Source organism: Pyrgilauda ruficollis, unplaced genomic scaffold, assembly GCF_017590135.1.
Source record: "Pyrgilauda ruficollis isolate IOZ18807 unplaced genomic scaffold, ASM1759013v1 scaffold25, whole genome shotgun sequence".
Taxonomy (NCBI): Eukaryota; Metazoa; Chordata; class Aves; order Passeriformes; family Passeridae; genus Pyrgilauda; species Pyrgilauda ruficollis.
This window is the reverse complement of record NW_024523822.1, coordinates 9,171,619-9,196,925: the sequence shown is the minus strand read 5'-3', so window position 1 is coordinate 9,196,925 and position 25,307 is coordinate 9,171,619. Positions and strand designations below refer to the sequence as shown.

At 45.0% G+C, this 25,307-nt stretch overlaps 1 protein-coding gene across 1 annotated transcript in view; it reads right to left on the bottom strand.

Annotated features, from left to right (window-relative positions):
• GRHL2 (grainyhead like transcription factor 2) overlaps positions 1-25,307 on the bottom strand; it is a 152,883-nt gene that overhangs the window by 58,090 nt on the left and 69,486 nt on the right. Inside the window, exons 3-4 of the mRNA XM_041470564.1 lie at positions 3,504-3,561; positions 2,483-2,572 (exon numbers count right to left, since the gene is read on the bottom strand). Coding sequence (XP_041326498.1) covers positions 2,483-2,572; positions 3,504-3,561 — 148 coding nt within the window. The remainder of the gene's footprint in view (positions 1-2,482; positions 2,573-3,503; positions 3,562-25,307) is intronic.

Below are 25,307 nucleotides of genomic sequence, written 5' to 3'. Positions count from 1 at the left end.
CACCAAAAACCTTCCCATGCAAACTCCTCACACCAGTCTATTATCTCATTCCATCTGGTCATCTCTTCTGGAAACAAATGTATTTGTCTTCTCATGTTACACTTGTCTATAGAGAGCACAGGGGATTTCTTTACTCTTCATTTCCTTTTCAAACCCTTACCTATCACCTATAAATTCTCCAAAAACCTTAACCAGAAACAGATCACAGGCATACCTGCAATGGAGCAAGTGCTGTTACATGAGGTGTGTTCTGCACTGCTCTTAAGTTCCTCACAGTGGTAACAGCAGCAGCACTACACAGAGCAGGGGATGAAGGGCATTAATCTCCAGTCTCAGTAGTTTACACGTTTGCCATACTGTTGCTGTTGGAAAGGATAGTCCAGTATCTCAGTAGCATCCCAGACCCAGCGGGAAACCACTTTTGCCCTAGTTTCTTACATGAGTTAGGTTTCCTCTCCATTGTTTTTCTGATCCAAAGCCGACTATGGTGCTAAGTTGCTCTTCTGACCACCCCCCACCCCCCCCACCTTTCCATATTCCCCTCCCACTCCCATTAACTGCTCTTGATCTGCCGCAGCCTAGTTTCTGGCTGCTGGAACTACTGGCAACTAGACTTAGCCAGGAAGTAACTTACAGGCCCCTTTCACCTTCACGCCGTTCTGGAACTGCCCATTGCTTTGGGATGCCCTCTATCACTGCTTATCAGCTCTTCCACAGCTAATTCGGTTCCCCTCTCAACTGAAGGACTGCTCTTTAAGCTGCTCCTTCACTCACCCGCACCCCTCAGGGCTCTGTCGTTATTCCCTTCCTTGCACTTCAATCATTTACTGCTCTAATCCGGCCACCTAAGGCATTAGTTCCCATCCCAACTCAAATGAACTCCTAAATGCCACTCTCAACTCCTACCCAAATCGGTTCAATTTCACGTCAGTAGCTACCTTCGTACAATCCCACTGTCAGCTGATGTTTGAAAAGGCCAGGCCTAATATTTTTGTTTACTCTTCTCCCTCTAAACCGTCCTATCCTGTCTGTTCCCTGTCGGGGACCCAACCCTGCTGTTTTCTTTTGTCGGGTAATCTCCTTCTTTCACTCTTTGACAGGCAGGTTGTCACCAAGCCTCCCTCCAACATCAGGCTCCTCCTCTCCACCTCCTTTGGCACAAAGGCTCTGGGCAGCCCAACCAGGGCTAGCACCTGAGCAACACCAAAGGTAGCCGAGCTCACACCCGTGTTTGGGGCACTCCTGCCTGCACCAGGGCAGCAGTAAAACAAAACAGCCACCTCCCGCCCTCCATCTTCCTTACCCCGTAACTCTCGCCAGCCGCCTCCTGCAGAAACACTAATCACCCGAGCAGGGAAAATGGCCTTCCCGCCTGGCTGCCTCACGGCGGCTCTGGGCGCCAGGCCGAGCCACCCGCCGCCATGGCGGGAGCGCGGCACGGCCCGTGCCAGTTATGTACCGGGGCTCAGGAACCCACCCCCGGCCTGGGCCGCTGGGCACCGGGCGCTGCCGGAGCCGGGGCGGCAGGAGCGGCGCACGCCGCGGCCTCCGCGCCCACCGACGGCTCCTGGCGGTGCTCCCGGTCCCGGGGACACCGAGCCCACCGCGGTCCTGCGGGTCTCGGGGGGGACCCAGAATCTCGGTTGGGGGCTCCGGGAGACAACGGGAGTACCCCTGCACCGCCCCTCTGTCCCGGCCTCGCTACCGCCAGGCCGGGCGGGAGAGGGGCTGCGGCGGGCCCGGGGCCGGCAGGAGCGGGAGGCTTCCCTCTCTTCTTCATCCTTCTCCTTCGGCCCCGCTACTGGGAAAGTTACTTTTTAACCCCGCCGGTCTCCGGGCAGCCGCGGGCCCGCCCGGGCGTCCCGCCGGGAAAACAAGGTCAGGACGGCGAGGCAGAAGGCGCCGCATGGAACGGCCGGGGAGCACCTGGGCCGAGGCAGGGCCTTCCTCCCGCCGCCCGGGCCCCCTGCCCCGCCGGCCCCAGCCCAGGGGAGGAAGATGGCCGTCCCCGGCCCTTTGGGGATAAAAGCCCTTTGTTGCGCCAACACAAAAGCCAAGAAGCTCTTTACGTCCGAGGCCTTCGGCGGGCGGAGGCCGCTCCGCTCTTCCAGGGCGAGGAGCTCTCTCTCACGAAAAGCGACCCTCGAGGTGAGGGGGGGAAAAACCAAAACAACACAAACAAATAAACAAACAAACAAAAAAAAACACCCAAAAACAAAACCCCTAAACTAAAAGGGGAGTTAAACAAAAAACCGCGCAGCCCCACGGCCAGGCGGAGAGCGACGTGCGGGGCCGCGAGCCGCAGCCTCGTCCGCGGGCTCTCCGGAGAGTCTGTGCGCCCGCTCCGGCGTCGCTGTAGGAGGGAGAAGAGGGAGAAGCGCCGTCCCGGCGGGTCCGCGTCCGCCACCGGCGAAGGGGAGCACGGCCAGCCCGGCGGGCCGCCCCGCGCAGCGGGCGCAGCGGCGTGCCTGCGATCACTTACTTGTCCGTCTCTTGTGACATGTTTGATCCAATGAACTCTCTCCCCTTTTCCCGGTGCCTCCGTCTGCCTGGCGGAACTGGACTTTCAGGTCTGTGCAGGTGAAGGTGTGCGTGTGAACGCCCGGGACGGCAGAACCAGAGCTACTGGTAATTCTGCTTTCCTTCCCCCCCTCTCCCGGTTCCACAGCCAGCCGCCGAGGCAGGACAGGTAGAGCCCCCTCCCCCTGGCATGTGGGGAGCGGCGGGGCTGGGGCGCCGGCGGGGCTCGGCACGGGAGAGCGGCCGGGCCGGGCGCGCACAGGTAACTTTCCCGAGCGGCGCTGGATTCTTTCACTAAAGGAGCGGGGAGAGGGACGAGCCGCGCGCTGATTGGGCGGCGCGGCCGCCAGGTGCGCTGCCATTGGCCGAGGCGCGCACAGGTGAGGAAGGAGCCGCCGCCGAGCGCCAGGTAACGAACGCACCGCGCGCCCGCGCCGGGAGGCACCGCGGGGCCGCCGCCGGCGGGAAAGGAAGGAAAAGAAAAGGGGAAAAAAGAAAAAGAATAAGGGAAGCCGGCGCTCGGGCGGCGGGCAAGTCCACCGTCCAACGACGCCTCCCTGCCCCCGCCGCGAACGGAGGCGCCCGGCCGGCCGCGCTGAGGAGGCGAGGAGCGGCGCAGGGCCATGGGTGCCCCGGGAGGCTGAGGCGGCCCGCCGGCCTCACCTGTCGGGCTGCCCCGCGCCCGAAATCCCCGGCTTCGCTGGCCTGTGGCTGCCGTCGAATAATGCCCAGAGAGGTGTCGCCCTTCGCAGGACAGTTTGGAAGATCGGTTTTTTCCAGGGTTTGGGGATTTTTTTTACTTTTTTTTTTTTATTTTTTTTTTTTTTACTTTTTTTTTTTTTTTTTTTTCTTTTGATCTTACTACGGTTGGGACCGGCTGAGTTTGACGTTGGTGAATGTCTTTTTGCAGAAGGCATCTCACGGCAGCAGGATGAGGTGGTGTCAGGTGATGACACCCACTGTGTAGATCTGAGAGCTGATACCTGAATTGGGGATGTTGATGACGGGTGTTGAGGGGTCTGTTTTGTCAGCAGGCGAAAGCTGGAAGAGAATGGAAAAGCTGGAATGGAACATTTATCCAGGCTCTGTCATGCAGGGATGAAGTGAATGGAGACGACTGCAGATCCATCAGTCACCCTACAGCCCAGTACAACCTACTGTGTACTTTGCCAGAGGACCAAAGTGGGTTTACAAGGGACAACCAGATCGGGCTGTGGGGGCAGCAGCTTTGAGCCTGGTGGAGAAGGTGGGGAGGGGACCTCCTTGGCTCAGTTTGAGAAAGGTAGTGGAATGGTAGCAATGGGGCTCTCGTCTACTGTCACGCATTCTCAGTCTCTGTTCCTCCATCAGACAGGCCAGGACTGCATAAATCCTTCCTGCTACCACCTGCCCTCCTGGAAACAGCTTTCTGTACTAGGCATCCAGCCTGACTGCTGACAACCTCTGCTGTACAAATTGTGCTGAATGTGTGAATAATGTACCAATTTGTGGGGTAGACCATTATGTTACTTAGCCATCTTTGCAAGACAATTACCTAAATTATTTCAAACCCATCAAATTTGTAATGTTTTAGGTGAAGGGAAATTTCCATTTCCTACATTTGATTTCATAAAATCATAAAATACCCTGAGTTGGAAGGGATCCTCAATGATCATCGAGTCCAGCTTCTGAAGAGGGGAATTTCCCTTGACAGCGGAATGTAGTAGGAGGGATATTAATGGAAATACATATTTGTATAACCAAATATATATGTATACACACAGACACACATACATATATACATACGTATAAAGCATGTTATGGTCTGGGGCCTCATCTTCATTTGCCCACTGCTGCAGTTGAAATCAAACTTGACTCTGATAAGTCCGTGGTATTATGGGATCACAGTCAGGCACAAATATCTATTACTGGGTCTCATTCCTTATCTGTGTACATAGTAACTAATCAAATTTTAAAAATTCAGTATAAATCAGTTTTAAGTCAGCTTAAACATAGTCTCATTAAGATTTGTCACTCTAACTAAACAGAAATAGAAAAATACTTTCCCTAGATCAATGACTCTTTGATTGAACACAAGATACTAGTTAACCAATCTCTTTGTTCATTTACCCGTTCACAGGAAAGGAACATTATACAATCTGTGAATCCAGTCATGAATTGTTCATGGTGATGCTTGTATGAATTGTTGTGTATAGCACAAGAGAAACAGAGTAATTTATTCATAGCAAATGATGCAGTCATTTTGAATACAGAATTCTATATAATCTTAAAATAAGTTGGACTTCTCAAATACATTACTATATATTGTTTTCAAGAAATAGTGATAGAATGCTATAACAATTTAAGTTACTGAAGCTCTCCCTGTTAACTGCAGAAATGATAAGGTTTCTTTCCCAAATAGTTGTTATGCTGAAAGAAACTTTGAGACCTGAAAAGGTTACCTGTTTGAGCACCATCAATAGGATTAACGCTAGTTCAGGTATCCTCTTTCTCTTTTTTAATTTTTCAGTTTTAAGAAACATTTGGATGTTGTTGTGTTCATCCTCTCCCCACCCCTCCCCCTTTTTTTTCCAATATGAAATGCATAGGAAGAAGGAGAGGAAAATCAGTGATGAGCACATTTGAAAATGCCACCTTCCCCAAGGTAGAAAGGCTGCTGATATGTGATTTTACAAGAAAGAAAACTGCATTTGATGCCATCTGTAGTCCTGGACCAAACCCAAACTGTAACTCAAACTGAAATGGAGTTTGTTGTTCTAGTACTGGGTCAAATACAAAACTGCCTTTAGCAGCCTGCTCTCAGGAGAGATCCTCTTAGAATGAGGTAGTCAGGAGCCTGAATTACTGCTCACTGTCTTAGGAGTAGTTCCAAGGTCAAAGTTAGGAATAAAAGTGGAAAACGCAGTAATGAGCTCTTGATTTGAGGTAGTTGGAGATGACAACTGTTATTTAGTTAGGAGTTGCTTATATAGAAAAATATACCCTGAAAATTATTTTAAGTAGGAAAATAGGCATAGGGCTCACAGTTTTCTGGATGAGCCTTTTGCTTCACACGGCAAGCTGGAATTAAATTGTCAGAGTCCACCTCTAGCTGAACAGGTCAAACAAGTCCTACTTAATCCAGCCTGATGCTCATTCTTCATGATCTACAAGATTATTATAAACTAATCTGTTAGTCATTGAAACATCAGATAATGTTATTTCTGGGCAGACCAGTCTCTCTACCTGTAGAATCAAGGCTGTGTAGAGCAAAAATAGAATAGTCATGCCATACATTATTGAAAGTCTAGGACTTGTCTTTGGAGTGTACAGGAAATATTTAAGATGGTAGGCTACTCTTTTTCATACTGTGCTTGCTTCTTTGTTTGCACAGTAGCTGATAGTTTTTTGTGGCATCATAAGGGTTCAGTGTAGAATTCAACTGTCTAAAGCTTTACCTCATGTTTATGCTATTCACTCCATAGCAGTGAATGTCGTTTGGACTTGCCAGCACTGGGTAAAGGAAATCAAGTGTACAAATAAGGCTTAACTAGGCTTACTAATTGCACCAAGTACTTAAAATACACTTCAGAAAACTATTAAAAGAAGTCTATGAGATAAAAGATGTTGGAGAGATATTTATGTCAAAACAGTGTTGTAAAGCAGTTCAGTGAGAGAGCAGATGTTTGAAAACAACTGTTTTCAGTAGGCAGTGATTACCACGTATTTTTATTTGTGTCTTTCTGTCACTGATGGCTGTTGATATAAAATGTATTCTCTCACAGTAAGTTCAAAGACAACCACCTACTTACTAGTTTTGTGATATATGCAACATTTACTGTTAGTCTTCCCTACAGCCCTTCCTTTGTAGTCTTCTGTATGAAACTGTATTGGAATTTGTGCAGACCTTGATCCTCAACTGACTTCAATGAAGCCATCGTGTACATCAAAATAAGCTTAAAAGATTGCAGAGCAACCTTCCTGTACCCCAAAACAGGTCATTCTTCTGCTCTAAGCATGAATTGCTGTGCACTGTTAGCTTCAAGAAAGTGACTCTAAGTAACCATGATGCTGGTAACAGTTGACTTTTAATGCTTCACAATTGACTATAAAATTCCTATTGGAATAGGAGATTTTGTGATTAATGGCAAGTACTCGTGGATTTCTGTAATGCTGCCTGGAAACTGCAGTTTGTGCTCCCCAAACAGGGCTGCTGGGAGCCTTTTAACAACCACAAGCTCTTACGCACCTCCCCATCATGTATGACAGCAGCAGCTCAGCCATGGGGAGGATCATGGAATATCAAGCATTTCCTGGCCACAGAATCAGGTGTGAAGCTGAGTGTGGCACTTTCTATATGAAATGCTGATTTGCATTTCTTTCAGATTCATCAAAGTAATATGTAAATATATAAGGGGGGAAAAAAAAGAAGATTTATTAATTTTTGTCCTGCTCATTCTGAATGTAGACTTCGCGGTTCTGAAACATGACAGAGTTATAACATGACTATCCTACATATCTGCAACTCTGCACTGAGGCAGTGTGGCACACACAATGTTGTTTCAGCTTAAAACAGAAGTAATTTTTAGTGATGAAAATACCTCACATTATGTCAGTCCTTTCAGGACTGACACTGAGACAGTCAGTGATACAGGTGAGAAGGTGACAAAGCCTGACAATCAATTGGAATATTAGGTGCAAACTTGATTAGCAGACATTAAAGTACCAATCTATTTCATAAAGATTACTCATTGTTTTGGAACCAATTCAATAGAATTTAATAAGAATGATGGCTTTTCTGCAGATGCTTTGGTCTGCCTAGTAGAGTTTTTAGTGATTCATTCAACCATTTTTAAACATTGGGAAAATATAGTTAGGTGCCCTAATGATGGTAATTTTGCAGTTAGTGTAAAACTGTAGTGTGAAAAAAAGAGTAAGAAGACATCTCTGAAAGACAATTTCATGTGACGTGGGAGCCAACACTTTGGAAATATATTAATTATGCTGACATTAAAATTGTGTCCTGTCTTTATGGGGTAGTTCTAGAGAGGGTAAATAACCTGACCAGTGAGAAAAATGTTGAGAGTGCATCTTCCTAAAGCTTTGTCCAGCTTCTTGTGTTAATTGGCAAGGTCTTTGCAACATCATAGAACAAAATTGTGAATTCATAGACACATTTTGAGTCATCCTAATTCGAACTGGTTTGAGATAAAGGTAAAGTGCTGTTGGTTTGTTTCAGTTGTAAACAGTTCCCAGGGAATGTAAGAAGATTGTCCTAATACCTGTATATATATATATATATATTTGTTTGTTTAATTACTAGATCATTTTTAACTGCCAGTAATACTTTAAAGCCAACTTTTAATAAAAATGTTTACTTTTTTCTTCTTTTTAACAAAATTTTAATTTTCTCCTTTTTCTTTTTCTTTCTTTTTTTCCTCTTTTTCTCTTTTTCCTTTATCCCTTCCTTCTTTTTCTCTTTTTTTCATCTATCTTATCTTTCTCTTTTTCTCCTTATTTTATACCTTTTTTGTCTTTTTTTTCCCCCTCCCCTCTCCTCGCCTCCTTTTCCTCTTGACAAGGCAGAATTCCCTCAGTTGTACAAAATCAGCCCATGGTTGTTCTTGGTACTGCAGTGGGTGTCTGGGGGAGATGGGCTGGTGTTCTCCAAGCTCTGTGGAGGCCCAGACTGAAAGCTCTGAGTGCAGAGTGGGAATGGCCAGGTCTGTGTTTGCCACCAGGGATGCTGCTCCCAGCTCACATCAGTCACTCCTTGAACCATTATGACCAACAGAGCACCATTTTAAAGGAACCTGAAATAGGGATGTGATCAACGTGGGGCAAAAGCAAGAGCTTCAAATGTATTTGCATTGGTTATAAGTATGTTGAGAGTTTTAAAAAATAGAGAGGCTCCACAGGTCTAAAATATTGCCCTGCAACAATAAGCTTTCTAAAAGCCATGATGAATGTGTCTTTTTGCTCCAGCAGTCTGTCTTAAAATAGGTATAAGTGTTCCAGAATGCAGAAGGTGAAGGATGGCATATAAACAATTGCTTGTTTACTTTTCCCACACTCAAGAACTAGAGTAAATGCAGCCCATAGTATCCACAGAAATACTAGCAGTAGGAGTTGGGAAACAGAGCCATGGACTCACCAACCTGTTTGCTTAAAATCAGTGTAGTTTTCCCTTAAAATAGGTCAATACTATAATCAAAGAGAAAGGTATTTAAAAAATCACAGCAAGTAGAAAAAGCTGCTTTCAGAATTTGCTGAATAAGAGGTGGGGTGGACAGCCACTAGGCTATTGCCCATTTTTCCTTGTGGATGCCCTCACAAGCAAGCAAATGTTACTTTATTTGAAGGGCAGAGGATAAAGAGGATTGTCTGGTGGCACAAAAGGAACCAGTGTTGGAGCCAGGGCACCTCTGCAGCGCCTTGTTCTGTGGAAAGGTCACCAGACCCTGTGTCTCTGTGTTTCTGTTTAAGCTTTGTCAGCTCTGCCTTTAATACCTTTACAGACAGGTGTAGCAGTGTCACTTTCTACAACATTTTGGTATTCTCTTTTTAGATACAGGAGTATTTCTGAAGAAAGCCTCCAACCTGTTTCATTCATAAACATAAAGGCAGTGTATAATATTACTCTATCAAGCATTTTTGGGCAACACAGGATCACAGCTTGTTGCCATAAGCTTTGGCCTTTCTTACTGCCTAGGTTTGGTTCTTCAGTGCTCAGGAGTTTCAAGATCATTTAGTCCATGGCTTGGGGAAGACCCCAGTTTGAGATCCCCTGCAGCTGCTTCGTCAGCCTGTCCTATCAGGTTTGCCATCTCAGTGATACCGCGTTTACACAATGCACATGCCCTGCATGCACCTACAAGCCTGCTTTATCTCTACTCAGAGTGCTGCAAAAGTAGATTTTACTCTTCCTCTGCTGCTGGAAGGGCTTCCCTGACACCCAGGGAGAGGTAATAATTATTCTGTCTCGTTCTGTCCATGTGTTGTGGGATAGCCAGACCCAGAAATCAGGCTCTCAGTGGCTCACTTTGATGGGTTGGTTCCAAGTTCCTTTACACCTCATTTTTTGTTTGCAGTAACTCTGTTACCTGTGTGCACTATTACACCACCTAATTCATTATTTCATTGTCTTTTAATGCAGATTGAGTAATTCCAACTTCTTGGAATGTTACATGCTGCTTTTACCCTACCTTTCCTAGTTTAAGAAATGACCAGACAAAACATCTGTGTTTTTTTGATGGAGAAACTTCTTCACGTGTCATGACCCAAGACACTGTGTGTAAATAGGAATTGCACTGCAAATTTTCCCTCCTTTGTTTCAGTAGAGAAACCAAATCTTTTAGAATAAACAAATTTACAATATCTATGCCTTTCCCTTACATTTTTATTTCTATTCCTTTTTCCCAAGTAAGAGGAAATGCTAGCTTATAGAAAGAATCAAGGTGAAAGCACTCTGCAGCGAGGAAGTTTTACCTGACTCCAGGACAGAGATGTTGAGTATTTGCTTGTCTCTATTTGACTTGAAAACAGTACCTGGAGATGGCTGTTTGTTTATATCAAGTGTCTGGGTGTGAGGGGAAAAGCATTTACATTTACATTTCTTCTCTGTTTTTTTCTCTAGCTCCCACACATGACCAATAGCCCTGCAGGGAAGGGTGGGGCAAGTTGTGCATGTTGCTCTTTATTTCACCATAAACTTTACTCTCAGTACTAGGACTTTAAAGGGAAAGGCAGACCCTGCTTTAACACCACTGGAAGTGTGCATAAGTCTGCATAATCAATACCATGGTTAATGTGCCTGGGGAGAAAGGCAAGTAAAATCTGCATCATTCCAGACTGAACTAGGTGCAGGAGGACACTTTCAAAGGTTCAGGAAACCTTTGTGAGAGGGAGCCCAAACCGACACCACAGTCTCCCAGCCCCAAGACAGAGACATTTGGTATCAGGGAAAAGTTGTTTAAACTCTTTCAGCCCAGGCACCATCTGCCAGAGGCAGTTCTTGAGCTTTGATGCTTTCAGGGAAGGTGTGCAAGGCAGACACGGGGAGGTAGCAGCACCTCTCCATTTTATACCTGAGGTTTTTGAGCAACAGACTTGCCAAAGGTTGTGTGGGGAGCATGTGCAAAGCCAGGGATTTATTACCCCTTGCCCAAATCTCAGGCTGATGCCAAATACAGCTGGGGAGTTTGCTGAATGCCTCAGCCTGACTCCTGGAAAGTACTCCTGCAGTCCCAGTGAAACCAGTCAGTTCCTCAGTTTAGAATGCATTTATTTTTAAACTGCACAGACAGGGAATACGTTTTGACAAACATGAAACCTGTTTTGAAACATGTGCCAGAGTGTTGAGTGCTTTGTGGATTCTTAGCCCCTGAAACATCATCATGCCTAACTTCTCATTAAACCTGCTGCCTGGCAGCATCCATCAGTCCTCCTGTGAGCTCCCAGGCAGAGCCTGAGAGAGTGTGAGGTGCCTTTCTCAATTTAGCCTTGCCTTTTTTGGTTTTTTTTTGGTTTTTTTTTTTTTTTTTGTTTTTGGTTTTTTTTTTTGTTTTTTTGGCGTTTTTTTGTTTTTTTTGTTTCAATCACTAGCCAAGTTGAAAGTAGAGCTTACAGAGGGAGAAAAATTCCAGGTGAGTTCCACTCACAAAACTGACAAACTACATATGAAATGTGATATTTTAAACCTCGTTTAAAATCTCATTTTATCAGGGCTAATTGGTTCAACCTATTGGTGCAGCACAGGTTGAATTTTGAATGTTGCACTGGTAACTCTAAACTGACACCAGTATCTACACAGGACAGCTGATGATGCAGTATCATATCTGGCTTCCAGTACACATCTCACCTTGGGCAGAGTGGAGTCCTCTCTCACCAGAGTTTTATAGCTCTTGATGAAATCTTTCTCAGTGTAATGTATGTATGATGTGCAGGTGGTGGACTCTGAGCTTGGTACCACTACATGCAGCAAAATAATCCTACAGCAGTGATTCCTGTGATATTTATCCCTGAGGTCACAGTGATGAGCAGGCAGCAACTTGAGGAAAAAAGCAAGACACAAAAATATGTCAGAAGGTCCTGTAACTTTGGTTATCCTGGGATCTTATTTGTAGGGCAAGGGGGAATAACTGCATGCTTCTACCCTCCTCCTTAGAGTGGGGTTGAGTAAAGCACATCTGTTTGAGATCCCCAAGAAATCAATGTGTTAGGATCACCACTGGTTGGCTGAGTCTGGTAGAAGAGAGTGTGGCTGCCCAAAGGGGCTTTTTCTCTCTCTTACCCAGGTCATGCATTTCTGCCCTCTGGTGTCCCAGCAGGAGCCTTGCTCTTTCATCTGCCTGAAGCCTCTTTTCATTTGGTTTGTTTTTTTTAATCGGGTTAGTTTTCAGGCAGGTACATAGGTTGGTTTGACCTCTTAAAATTCCACTGCCAAACTGTGGGAATGCTGGACCCAACAAAAGGAAAGAGACCCACCTCTTTTGGCAGCAACCCAATTTTAGCTTTGAGTTAAAGTGATTGTGAAAGTGCATGCAAAGCAGTCTCTTCTGTTCAGGGTGAACTAAAGCCTTCCAAGTGTAAGCATAGGGAATTAATTACAGCATTTGCACAGCCCTCTTCTCCTAGAGTCTCACACATGGCTGGACCACATGATGTTTCTTGGCATTAGCAGCAGATGAGCCACCACCAGCATCTCTGGGAGCACCCATTTCTTGTTTCAGCTCCTCCAGTGGCTGGAGTGGTGGTGAATTTCTGCAACTGCAAGATAGGATCAGCATCATACAGTACCAGTGAAGCTTCTGAATTCATAGAAGCGTGTGGATGGCTGCAGTTATCTGGTCAATAAGGTATTCCATTAGTCACAAGTGAAATTACCATCTTTTCGTTGAAGGATGTACATACAGAAGGTGTTTTGAAGGATGTACATATAGAAGGTGTTTTAATAGATAGTATCATGAAGAATGCTACTCATTTAAGTTGTCCTTTGTGCTGCATGTCCATTCTTTGCTTTGGAAGTGACTCCATTGCTGGTTAGTGCTCCAACTTTGTAAGGTTTAGACAGTAGATGCCTGAAGTTAAATTTGATGCTATGGCACTCAAAACACGGCAACGTGGGGGATGGGGAGCAGGGATTTCCCCTTGATCTGTGCTTCTCCCTTTGGCTTCCATCAGGGTAGGGAGGGGGAAGGGAGACTAAGGATATCTGAAAATCTCCATTGTCAACAAGGCCAATTATACACATGCCAATTACCTCAGTTTAAACAACCAATCACAATATAATGGGGAGAACCTTTAGAGCCTGAGGAAGGTGCTTTGAAATGCCTCTGCTCAGAGATTCCCTATTAATGCAGAGAATTGCACCAGCAGCAGTTCTTGGCTCCAGTGACTGGAGTCTGGTAACAATGACAGTGGAGCTGGGTGGACTGGGAGATGGATGGGAGTGGTATGACAGTACAGGAGTTGAAATTTCCACTGCAATGAAGCAGTAGCCAGTAGCAACCTGTCTGCATGCTTCCTGTATCAGCCAACACAAATCCTTGATAGCAGTGTGAGGGAATTGGAATTTTTTGTTACATGTATGTGTAGTCATTGTCTTTGTGGCCAGGAAATTGCTTAACCTGCACTTTGCTGACCAGTCACTTTCCCAAGAATTCTGCAGCTTCCTCTAGCTTTGGGTCTTTCTAAGCCTCAAGTATAATTTTCTCCTTTGAAGCACTATACTGCTTTTTTTAGAAGGCCTGATCCTGTAGTAGATGGAGTCCACTGAGAATCCTTCTAATTTTGTGAGCTACTGATGAGGCCCTATATGGTTGAATTCAGTCTGTTTGCAGGTGAGTGCTGCTACTTGCTTAGTAAGGCTCCTCACCCTGGTCTCTGTTTTTAGAAGAGGATTCTTCCCATGCCATATGACTGCTCCTCTTCTAAACTTCCCCAGCATTCACTGTGTGTAGTCCCTGTTCAGTCTGGGACTGATGTGCTGGTTTTGTCCTCCTTCGTTCAGCAGAGCTGCATCATCTGCATCTAGAGGTGACACATCAGTGCAATAAGGGCAGACATTTCTCCTGTACATGTAGAAGTGAATTCCAGTTTTAAAGCAGTACTTATGTGATGTGTCACATTTTCTGTGAAAAAATACACCTCACACCCAGGTAATATAAGTGTGTCTAACTGTCAGTTGGCAGAGGACTATGTCAGTTTAGGCTAATAGCTGCCAAATAATAGACACACAGATGCTCTTAAATTGGTTTAATTTATGTATGCTGGCCCTGACAATTGGAAGAAAAGATAAATATACACAAAGCCTTCAAAGCTTGGGGTGTTGTGATGCTAATTGAAAAGTCACCAAAGGAAGCCTGCATGGTGTGTGGGAATCCTAGTGCCTGAGATTAGTGGCTAATTAGTGGCTGGGAGCTGGAGGGCACTCCTCCCAGCTAGCTCACATTGAGAACAGACAGCTTGGCCCTGGCAGGCAATTCTTGCCCTGATACTGGCGCTGAAGCAAGTGCTGTGGACAGCAGACAGTTGTGGAGATGGGAAAATACACGTAGTGTCAGTGCTGCAGCAGAGTCTGGGCACATGCACAGAAGCAGCGCCAGAGATGCTGCTGTCTCGGTGGCTTGCTGTGTCCTGAGCCACAGCAAAGATACAGGCAGCTGAGAACTGAGCTCTTTTTTTCTTTTTAACAAATGCACAATTCCTGTTATCTTACTTTCTGCTTCTTTTATGCTGTGTTTGCAGCAGATGACAACACACTCTGGAGGCCCTCAGCTTCAAACCTTGCTTTAAAGTCTGAAGTGAATGCATACAGATGGTGGCACCCCCTTCTTTGCATCGTGCTTTAGAATCATGACATTTTAAAAATAGAGGTTTCATCTGTCTGCCAGTGTCTCGGTATTTCCCTCTAAAGATTTTCCCTGAAGTACAAATGAAGTATGAGAATCAGAGATTTAAAGAATACACTTCTGTCATATGACTCTGTGAGGGTGGCCTTTAGAAAATTGTAGGAAGTGGTATCGCTGATGCATCACTGACACCACTGAACTAACCAGGGCTTGCTTTGATTAGGCAGGCATCTCTTTTTCTCAACTGTTTTTCATCCATTTGTGAGAATCCCTTGTTTATTTCTGAAATTAAGAAAGGTTGTTTTGTAACTCTAAAGAGTTACACTTTTTCTCTTTTTTTTGTTACATTTGCTTTTCCAAATCTGAAATGTGTAAAGATGGCTTTAAATTATTGCACAACCTTTAGATTAAACTAACTGGTACCAAACCTCACACAGGCATCAAGTACCAATACCAGGATGGGTCACTTCTGAACACCACAGAAGCTAGAAAACTTTCTGTGTCACCAGCTTTGTGAATAACACTGTTTTGCTCAAGCTGAAGTCACAAATGGGATAATGTCATAAGCCTGTGGCCACCAGCAGTGGCCTGGGACCATGTGAGCTGTTGGTTGTAGTCAGCTTTTCTGGTGATCAGTGCATGAGAACATCTAGTCCAGTTCCTTATCCCTCAAGTCAATCAACCCTCTTCAACAGCTGTTAAAATAAAGCTGAATCACCAGTAAGAGCTAATTACAAAGTGCACATTGCCGTGTTGTAAAATTGATGCTATGAGGAGAGGTAAGGTTTGCTGGCAGAGCTAATACATACTTGTGAAAAGGTAACAGGCTTTCAGACACAGAAGTGCTTCTATGAGTCTGAAAAAGAAAACCAAGTTATTCTGGCCCATTCTCAAAAATTCTGCAGAAAGAACAGGCATGACAGCTCTAGACATGGACAGTCAGCTCTGTCACAGATAACACCAGCTTGCAGGGCAGCCTGGAGAGCCCAGGTGCTCCAGGAATCTTAATAGCCTATGTGAAGCAACAAATTCCTGAAACCTTGCTCTTCGTTCAGTAAATGTTTGTCAAACCAGGAATGAAAGATACAGGAAAAATCAGCATTTTCTGGTGAAATTACTTCCAGCTGGTTCTAGGTGGGTATTAGTAATGCAGCTGTCAGTTTCCACATGATGGCTTTTGAACAGACATCCTTTTATTAGTCATCTTTTAAGGTATTTTCCCTTTTTATCTTAAGCAAAATACCTATGGGTACCATTATTGATGGTTTCAGATGCTCGTGGACAGTGCCATTAAGATGATACCCATGGAAGCTGGCCAGTGCAGTGATTGATGCAGCATGGGAATCTGGTGACAGTGCTGCAAGCTGAAAGATATTCCATGCTGGAACCTGGCACAGAGCTGGGAGCAGATAAGGCATCTGAATAATCTCCCTGTAAGGTGAAAAGGGAGAAGAATCCCAAATTCAATATATTCAGATGAATAGAGCTTGTGAAGGGACCACTGTTTGCTTGAATAGCTTTTGAGAGGAATCTTAAGAGGACAGACTGGCCTGGCAGGCAGGTTCCCTCTGCCAAGATGCTGCTTTCTTTTGGGAACCACAAGAGAAAACATTTCCCTTTTTCTTCTGGCCCTATTTAAACAGCCCATTCTCCTTCCCTCCTGCTCCCTGCCAGGCTTGGAATATCTCTTGCTACTGGGTGAGGAGAAGTAGGGCCAGACCAGCTACTTCTTCACAGCATCCATGTAAAGGCAAGGCTTGACAATGGTTGTGTGCCCATCAGATACTGCAGGTGGGTTCAGCTGACCACAAGCAGTGCAGCCTTCTCCAAGAGTGCACAAGAGCCTCTGGGAGAGGGACTCATCCACACCTCGATCTCCAGATGCTGTGTCTGAGCAGTTCCTCTATTGCTGGGCAGTTTTGTGGGGTTCTGACAGGCTATGTGTGTGAGAGAGACAGGAGAATATCGTGAAGGAGCTACAGAGAAGGAACTGCAGAGGAGTTTCCAATTTCTGTGCATGCCCCTATAGGTCTGCAGGAGACCAAAACTGTGCTCAGTTCCATGAAACCTGTTAGCTCAGATATAGATACCAGGATTTCTTCTGGTTTGTGAGTCATTTCCTCATCCTTTAGAGAAGGTACTGGACTCAGCTGAACTTCTGCAAGCATATCTGATTGCTTGTCAGCTAAAAACTCATCAAGATCAGCACAAAGTGCTACCCTGCTCCAAAGAAAAGCACCAGACCTCATTCTGCAGCTTTTGTTGCAGAAATGCCATTAGGGTATTCAGAGGGCTGGAACACCTCTTCTGTGAAGACAGGTTGAGAGATTTGGGGTTGTTCAGCCTGGAGAAGAGCAGGCTCTGGGGAGACCTTTTAGAGTGGCCTTCCAGTACCTAAATCTACAAGAGAACTGGGGAGGGACTTCTGAAAGGGCATTTAGTGATAGGACAAAGAGGAAAGACTTTAAACTGAAAACTGATTTTGATTAGGTATTAGGAAGAAATTCTCCCCTGTGAGGTGGTGAGGCACTGGAACAGGTTGCCCAGAGAAGCTGTGGATGCCCTTTTGTGGAAGTGTTCAAGGCCAGACTGGATGGGGCTGTGAGCCAACCTGATTTAGTGGAAAGTGCCCCAAACTAGATAGTCTTTCACCCAGCCAAAACCATTCTGTGATTACATAAAATAAAAAATTGAAATGCTTCTTCAAAGAAGGTATAGAAGCCAGTTTGCCTTGCAAAAGCTCTCTTTAACAACTGCTTTCTCGTGGTAATTTCCAAAATAAAACTCAGCTATTCCAAAATTAAAAACAATAAATTCACGTATAAAAATGTTAAAAATTATCCATTCCAAAATAAAATTCAGTGTCTAAGATGACATCTGAGAGATCTACATATGTCTGGTTTAACTGGAGCAAAGCTGAGGTGAGAGACAGGTCAAAATCAAGTTTACCATGGAGGCTATCTGCAACCTTTGCAGAGAAAGCTTACCCTCTTACTGCACAGATCATATTTCTGTTATTACCAATAACAATGTGGTTTATACTGTTTACTCTCCCCTCTTTCCTAAGCTATTGCCTCTGACACAACACCGGGGGTGAAGCTCTGATGAGACTGAGTCATGTTACTGATTCAGAAGTGTCCCAGATCATATCACCCACTGTGAGAATGTGTAGGTCCTCTCCCCAAGGTACTCATCGTCCAAGCCAGAGAGATTGTAAGGAGGAGGGCCATGGTAGAGTAGGGATAGCTCTGCTATTTTGAATGTTGTGACTTATAGCTGTAGTTTTTCAATGAAACCCATTTTTTTAAATTGCATTTTGATGTTAAAGCATATGAAATCTTACAGCTATTTAGTGAAACAGCCTGCTTTTCCATTTATGCTGTGAGGGAATGTCTTTTCTATGCAATTAGCCAGGAGGACCAAACTTTATGATGGAGCAGTTTGGACTGAGCTGCTTTCTCCCACCAGCCTGCTCAGAAAGCTCTAAGCGGGACAAAGCCAGCCGTCTTTCCAGCCTCAGTGGGTGACAGGAACAGGCTGCTGCCTCTGGCTGTGTGCAGAGACCCCCCTGCTCCACAGGAGCTGATCCTGTTATGCTCCATGGAACAAGTCTGAACAGGGTGAAACGAAGAGGAAATGCCAGTTCCAGGCCTCCCAGATGGCTCTGAGTTACTCTGCACACTAACTTTTTCACCCTCAGGAGGTTTTGCATATTAGTTCCTCACCATCCACAAGCTGCTTTTGGATCAGCCCTGGAAAGCCACCCCACTCAGGGGATTCGGGGACGTGAGCTCTGTCGCGTTTGCTGGGCTGCCTCTCTGCTCTCCTGTGTTGGTAATCCTCTGCTCTCCTGCAGGTATTAACACGTACAAGAAAGCCTCATCACAATAAATAACACCACAACTTGCCACTTTTTTCTGTCCCTCAAAGATACCATCATACTTTTAAATCAGCCCCAGTAAAAAATCATCAGTGGGGCTGCAGAAAGGTCAAAGGTTTGCTGGTTTAGGATTTCGTGGGAATATACACTTGTTTGGACTTGGCCCAAAAGCTTCGTTTACCTGTTTGACAGGTAACAATTAGCGAGTAATAGCTCTGCCGGCTGGAATGCGGCTCCAGGGCCAGCGGGCCTGGGTTACCCGGTGGGCAGGTGTGGGTGCAGCGCCCTGATAGGTATGTGCATGCACAGCATTCCTGGGAATCAGTTTTCCCTTAAAGATGCAGCGATGACTGCAGGGCACAAAAGGGCTGGGCTTAGCCCAGGCTCCAAGGCACTGGAGCTGTTTGCAAGGTAAAGAAATAAAGTAAATAGTGGAACAGGAGAGGAGCTGAGGAAAGGGCTGCAAGAAGCAGCTGCCCTTTTATTTCCTTCCCTGAAGAGAGAAGAGTTTTGATTCTTCCCTGAGAATCCTGATAACAGACAATTTAGTGTGATAGCTGCCATGGGAGATAGAAACAGAAAGAAGGGAAAAACCGAGCTCACTTGGCACAGGATAGACGTGAAGTGGGGAAACCATGTCTCAGCTGGTTTAGAAACGGTTAAACAGCTTATGTGCAGCTACCTCAACTCTGCCATCCGCGGGAATCCAAGCCTTATCGGTTTATTGAATAAAACCACTTTATCTGTGGCAAATGGCCCCATTTCCATCTCCTGCAGCAGTCAGGAAAGATTGCTGCATCAGCCCCTCCCTCGAGGGAAGCTGGTATAAATTATGTAGACAGTCAGGGACTTTGCAGGTGGGTTGAAAATGTTTGATTTTTTTTTTTTCTAACCACTGCAGGTGACCCTCCTCTTTTAGCTCTTTTAGGAACAGAAAGGTTTGCTCATTCTTTTCATATTTTATTCCCATTTGTGAACAGGCTTCTGTGTTTGTATATTTTCACTTTGTTGTTTCATATTTGACAATTGAGCTATTGTGTGACTTTGGAGAGGCCACATCCTCCTTCCTGGTCTCTGTATTTTCACCTGCAGAGTTGGAATAGCAACTTATTAGCCACAAAAAAAAAAAAAAAAAAAAAAAAAAAAAAAAAAAAAAAAAAAAAGCAGATTACAAGTACTGCTAGTTATTAACATGTATGCTATTACAGATACATATAATAAAATAATTCTTTTGAATCTTATTTTATTGTGACTCCAAAGTATTCTATTTTTAATTAAAAACACATCCTTTTTTACTTATAAACAGCTTCTCTGGCTGAAAGAACTTTGTCCTTGGAGTACCAGTTGATGTCATTTGATGAAGAAGAAATCCAAGTATAATTTGAGACCATTTTCCTTGATCTTAAAGGACCCAGCATCATTTTGAGTAATTATGCATTATTTGTACGCTGTTATTTAGTAGGACCTTCATTAAGAGGGAGTCTCTTTGCTCAACAGTGTGTGGGCCAGTAAATGGTCATTAAGCCTGACTACTGGCTGACACAATAGCAAGGTTTGTATTTATTCTCATGAACTCCACAGGAGCCACAGGAAAGCACTACAGAAGCACAGAGACACCTCTGCACTGGGGATCAAACCAAAGCAAAACACAACCCTTTCTCAGAAAATGCTGAGAAACACATGACGAGTCCCGTCCCTCTGTCCACAGCCACTGCCTGAGAAGCTGCAATTGGCTATCCTGGCCTGGGCCAGAGGCTCACACACTGCACTGCACACCTCTGAGAGCCCCTGCCCCTTGGGAAGCAGTGAGCAGCATTCTTCCCCTTCGAAGCACCCTTCATTCTGAGTCTCAGACTTCCTCAGCTGGAGCTTGGATCTGCATCTCTGCATTTCACATTTCACTCTGCTTCATGGATAGGTCTGACTGCCATTGGAACCCCTGTGTAGTTTTTACCTCCATAATGTTATGCAGCCATGAGCCCCACAAGCTGTGATACTTCAAATAATCTTTTTGTTTATTATAGGCCACATTTTTGACTGCAGCATTTGGCATCCATGGTACTGGGTGAAACAGCAGGCAAAATAATCTTTTTGCCTCCCATTTATTGCTGGCCTATCCAGCCTGCAGAGTCCTGCATATTTTGGAGTGTCTTCCAACCGTGATCATTTTGACTTTGTAACATTTCCAATCACGTGCCCTTTGGAAGGGGACTGCATGCAGTGCTCCAGACCTGGGATGCTCTACATTGCCTGGTGATGTAACAGTGATTTCTTACATTCCTGATGTTGCTTCAGCCCTGTTGAGCATGGGGAGCAATGCTTCCACCAGACTTCACGGTCATGATTTTGCTGCACAGTTGTGCTGCATAATTTTGAATTAAGCAAAGAACTCTTCTCCCTCCTGCAACTTTCTGCCCACCCCTAGGTTTTGTGTTCCTGTCTGTTCTTCATCACCCCACCACTGGAAGGCAGTAGAAAAAGTTTCAGCAAGACTGGGAGTCCTGGTAGCATCCCTTGTTAAGGACAAGAGGAGTTGCACAGAGAACCTGAGCCATGATTAGTGCTGAGTGACGTGCTCTTCTGGTGCTCTTAGGAATGGGAAATTTCATGCTCACAGATTTGCTAACATAGAAAAGAAATAAAGTGGCAGCCAGTGACAGCCTGGTGGTTTCACTGGTTTCACCAGTGGCAGCCTGGTGAAAATGTTTTGCCTCACCTTTCACTGTGATAAATTCTTTCTGTGAAAACAAGTAATTCAGCCTTTCAGTTTGGTGCTGCTTTTTGCTGTGTCAGCACTTTAGCCAGAACAGTTGGAAGCATTTAAAGAGTGGCATTAATTAAAGGTGACTCAGAAGCAAATGGGATATGAAGAACTTGGAAAGAATGGAGGAGTAGCTATTGTACAAAATGCTGTCTAAATGAACACCTGGAGGGATGAAGCTATGGAGAGCATGGTTTGGGAAGCAGCCTTCCCACTGCAGCAGTGCAGCCATGGTGATTAAATACACCTTTTGGAAGCACACACTGTTTGGAAGGGGCTTTCAACCATCACCAGGTAAAGCTTACAATGAGTGACTCGTTGCATGTTAAGAGGCAGGGTGACTCCACTTGCTGTTTGGGTTCTGCACAAAAGGTTAGCAGTACTTCAGGCTGAACAAGAGGACTCTGAAGAGTATAGCAAGGACTCTGTTGTTCACTGGGAACTACCAAGAAAGAGTCCACTAGATGAAGTGGGTCATATACGGCATCTGAAGTAGTGTTTCCCCCCAGCAGAAGATATTCCAGCAGAGACACGTAGGAAAAGGATCAACTCAAAGGAATTCACCACCACATCATCCTTTTTTTGTGTCCATAATGGTTCTGCTCTCTGAGACTGGGCACAATAAGTATGATTTTAAAATCTCTGGATTGCTATTGATACATTTTAATTTAATGTTTATAAACCACGTGGCATCATCATTACACTGCTTGGTATGATGGTTTGAATGAAGTCCATGTGCTTGTTTCCTTCCAAAACGATCCTCATGTGTTTAATGCAGCTGGAAGACAAAGCATGTCTGACACATCAGTGGGGCTTATATATTCTGTGTGTCTGAATCAGAAGGCACTGTGCAAGGAGTTGTGTGTTAAAGGGAAATATTTCAAATAAAATTAGTTGAATAGTCTGTTTTGGAACTTGTTGTTTTAGGCTATCAAAACTGCTAGATGTTGCATTGCAAGATTTGTCTCTTCTACTCATATGTCCCTCTGAAATGCCTGCAGCAGTGATGACCAAGTAAAAGAATCCTGCCCTAGGCAGATGCATTCTCTGCCTTGTCAACTCTCTTCAGTATTTCTGCTTACACTCGATATTGTCTCTTCCACGGCAGCTTATCTATGTACAGGCTTTCCTTTCATGAAATATCTTTCTGCTTTTTCCTCTCATTTTTCTCCTAACCTTTTTTACTACTAAATTTGCAAAGTTACAAGTTACAGGTTATTCCCAGGCAGCATCGCTGCCTAAGGAGGAGCAGAAAACATGTGGCCTTATTCTCTGTGAAGCGTTTGTGGAATTTTGGTCACCATAGCACTGAGTCACCAAATACAGAAAGGTCCCTTCCATGATTCATAACTGAACCCACAGTGGCCACTGCTGTTTCCAACCAACCTTCTGGCTCTGCCCAGTGGGAAATTGCTGAATGGAGCTTTGCTGGACACCTGCAGGCTGCTCCATCCTCCCGGCATGCTGCAAACAGATTACTACACCCAGCAACCCTTTGTGAGCTTCTTCTGGGCAGGTGAAAAGAGCAGGTAGTTCTGTGGATTATTTTACAGAGCCATAGGTCAGAGAGACTTCACCTGCTATTATTAAGGATTCAGAAACACTGCATTACGAGATCTTGGGTTCAGATCCCCATGTCCACATCTATTTGGGAGGAAGTTTTCTGAAACAGTTATCAGTTTGAGGCTGACAACCTAATATTAAGAAACTTTTAGCCAAATGATTCTGCTGCAAGTGGCAGTAAGAGTAGGGAAAAAGAAACTATTTTGTCCAGTTTTGTTGTTTTCACACATATGAACAGTTCTGCCATTCCCATGCTTCAGAGAAAGATGCTGAAAGTTAGCATGGCATCAGGAGAGGCTGACAGAAAAAAAGTACTGCTTCAGGAGTCTGCTTTGAAAAATCCCTTTGAAATTCACATTTGCTCAGCAGTAGTTGTTAATGTCAGCAGCTAAATACATCTGGGCTTCCATCCACACTGAGCACATGCCAGGCTATGTGTGGCCTAAGAGCAGACACCTCTGCCTCTCCACAGCTCTCCTGCTGGGATGACTGCCCTGGAGACAGAAGTCCCCTGTGAAGACAAGCTGCCCAACAAAGCTTCCTGGAGTGGGGACAGAGGAGCAGACCACAACAAGGAGCAGAAGGGGAAAGAAGGGGGCTGAGAGCTGAGAGTGTGAGCAGATAGGCTGCTGCTGGGAACAGAGCATGGGAAGCACTGGACTGCTTGGATGAGGCTGGAGAGGGGGGTGGGGACCTCTGGGCACAGCAGTAACAGAAGGGCTGAGTGAAGACAAACATGTGGGCATGGGAGGGACTAGGACTTTTGAACTGCAGAGAACTAACAGAGGTAGAAGGAAAAGTGGTGGGGTTGGTCTGTGAGGAACAAGGGCTACTGATGGCTGAGCTTTGTGGTGGGGACCTGCTCCAGACAAGACCACTGACTGTGTGTGGCCTCCTGCTTCAGCCATCCTGTTTTCTGCTTTCCCCAGGTACTGGACTGCCCAGAGATCTCAACACTACTGACACTAATTACACTACCAGGAGTTTCATCACTGCAGGAAAGTCACTTTTCATATGCAAACTGGATCACAATGGCTGCTGTTTTTAATGGTAGAATCACAGAATTCTAAAACAGCCCAGATTGGAAGGAACCTTGAAAGATCATGTGGTCAAACCTCTCACACAGATGGGAGCCTAGATGAACTTGACTCCATCCAGTCACACATTGAACACCGCTAGTGATGGGGTCTCCACCATCACTAGCCACTGGGATGCTGCAGAACGAGACACTGTGGGTAGGAAAGCCAGAAAATGGAGAATTGGATTAACAGTAAGTGGATGTCTTAGTGGGAGGTTGTCAGTCAGAGCCAGAGGCCAGGAAGCTTTCCTTGACAGCAGCACGACAATGGGCAGCCCTGTTGTACTGCTGCAGGACAGCATCTCCAGCCAGCAACTGCAGGGCTGAGGCCACTCTGGAAGGGAGTGGTGAGACCCCAGGGCATGACCTGCCTCATTTTGCCTCAGGATGGTATCCTAGACTCGTTCTGCACAGCTGCAAGGAGGTACTAATACATCAAGGAAGTAACTACCAAGGAAACAAGGAAGGAAACAAACACGATTTAAATTAAAGGGCAGTGTTGTCACAAGGACAAAAGGGTACAAATGGACTTTGACATATTCCAGGCGGTAAAGAAAGGGTGGCATTTAACCAGGTGAGAAGTGAGTTACTAGAACAGATCTCACAGGAGCAGTGAGAACAAGGGGCTCAGGGATGCAGTTGGGTTAGGACACACTACCAGAATCATTTAGAGCCAGGGCTTGGTGGGAAATGTGAGCCTTTCCAGACCACTTGCTTGAGCAACTTCCATTTTGGCATTTCCTAACTTTTGAGTTGTTTTTGATCTTACAGACCTTTGGAAGAGCATCATATTCTGTCTCCTGCAGCTTTAACTAGAATAAGATCTCTTAGAGACATAATTATGTACTACTAGTAGGGAAAAAAAAAAAAAAAAAAAAAAAAACAACAAAAAAACCCAGAAAAGCAAACTATGTGTACTTAACAACTGAGTTCTGACACAAAGAACTTGTCTTACCCAAGGCTGGTTGGGACAAAGCAAACAATGTGCATTTGACTGTACCCCAGCTAATGCTGGAGCCTTTGTGGAAAATAAACTGCAGCCATCACAGCTCAGAGGATTCTTTCTCTGCCAGAGATAAGAGAAGTTACGAAGGATAAAGAAGAAACATCTCTTGGACTGCAGTATATAGTCTCAACTTCATTCTGGGGAAAGATTAAGAAGTAGTGCCTTTGTTTCATGTTTTATGCTGGAAGAATTTAGATTGTAAAGGATTTGTTCCTTAAGTGATACATAATTTATTAAATCTTTTCATATCTGTGAAATAAAGAGCAAACAAATCCTCACACCCAAGCAGAAACACAAATAGGTTCTTATGCAACTCCACCTCCTCAAGCTCCTCTTTGCCAGTTTCATCAATGGCTTAATTTAAACAAAATCCCAGGACAGATGCACTCCAGGATCTTCAGCATGACCTCTGCCTGAGCTTCCTTTTAAGGTGGCAGGTCCCAGTGTTTCCTTCAAAAGCATATGTGCTTAATGGAATCCTGTGTTGTCTGGGGGAAGGTCATGAGACCCATCTTATTTTCAGATGGGTGTATGCTATGATAATAACTGTGCAGCTTGGACTGCTGTTAATGTTTCTTTCTTTGTAAGAAAAAAGGAAAAGTATTTGGAATTAACATGTCATCACACCTACTTCTTCCTTCCTCTCCCCACTGTAAGGTTTATACAAA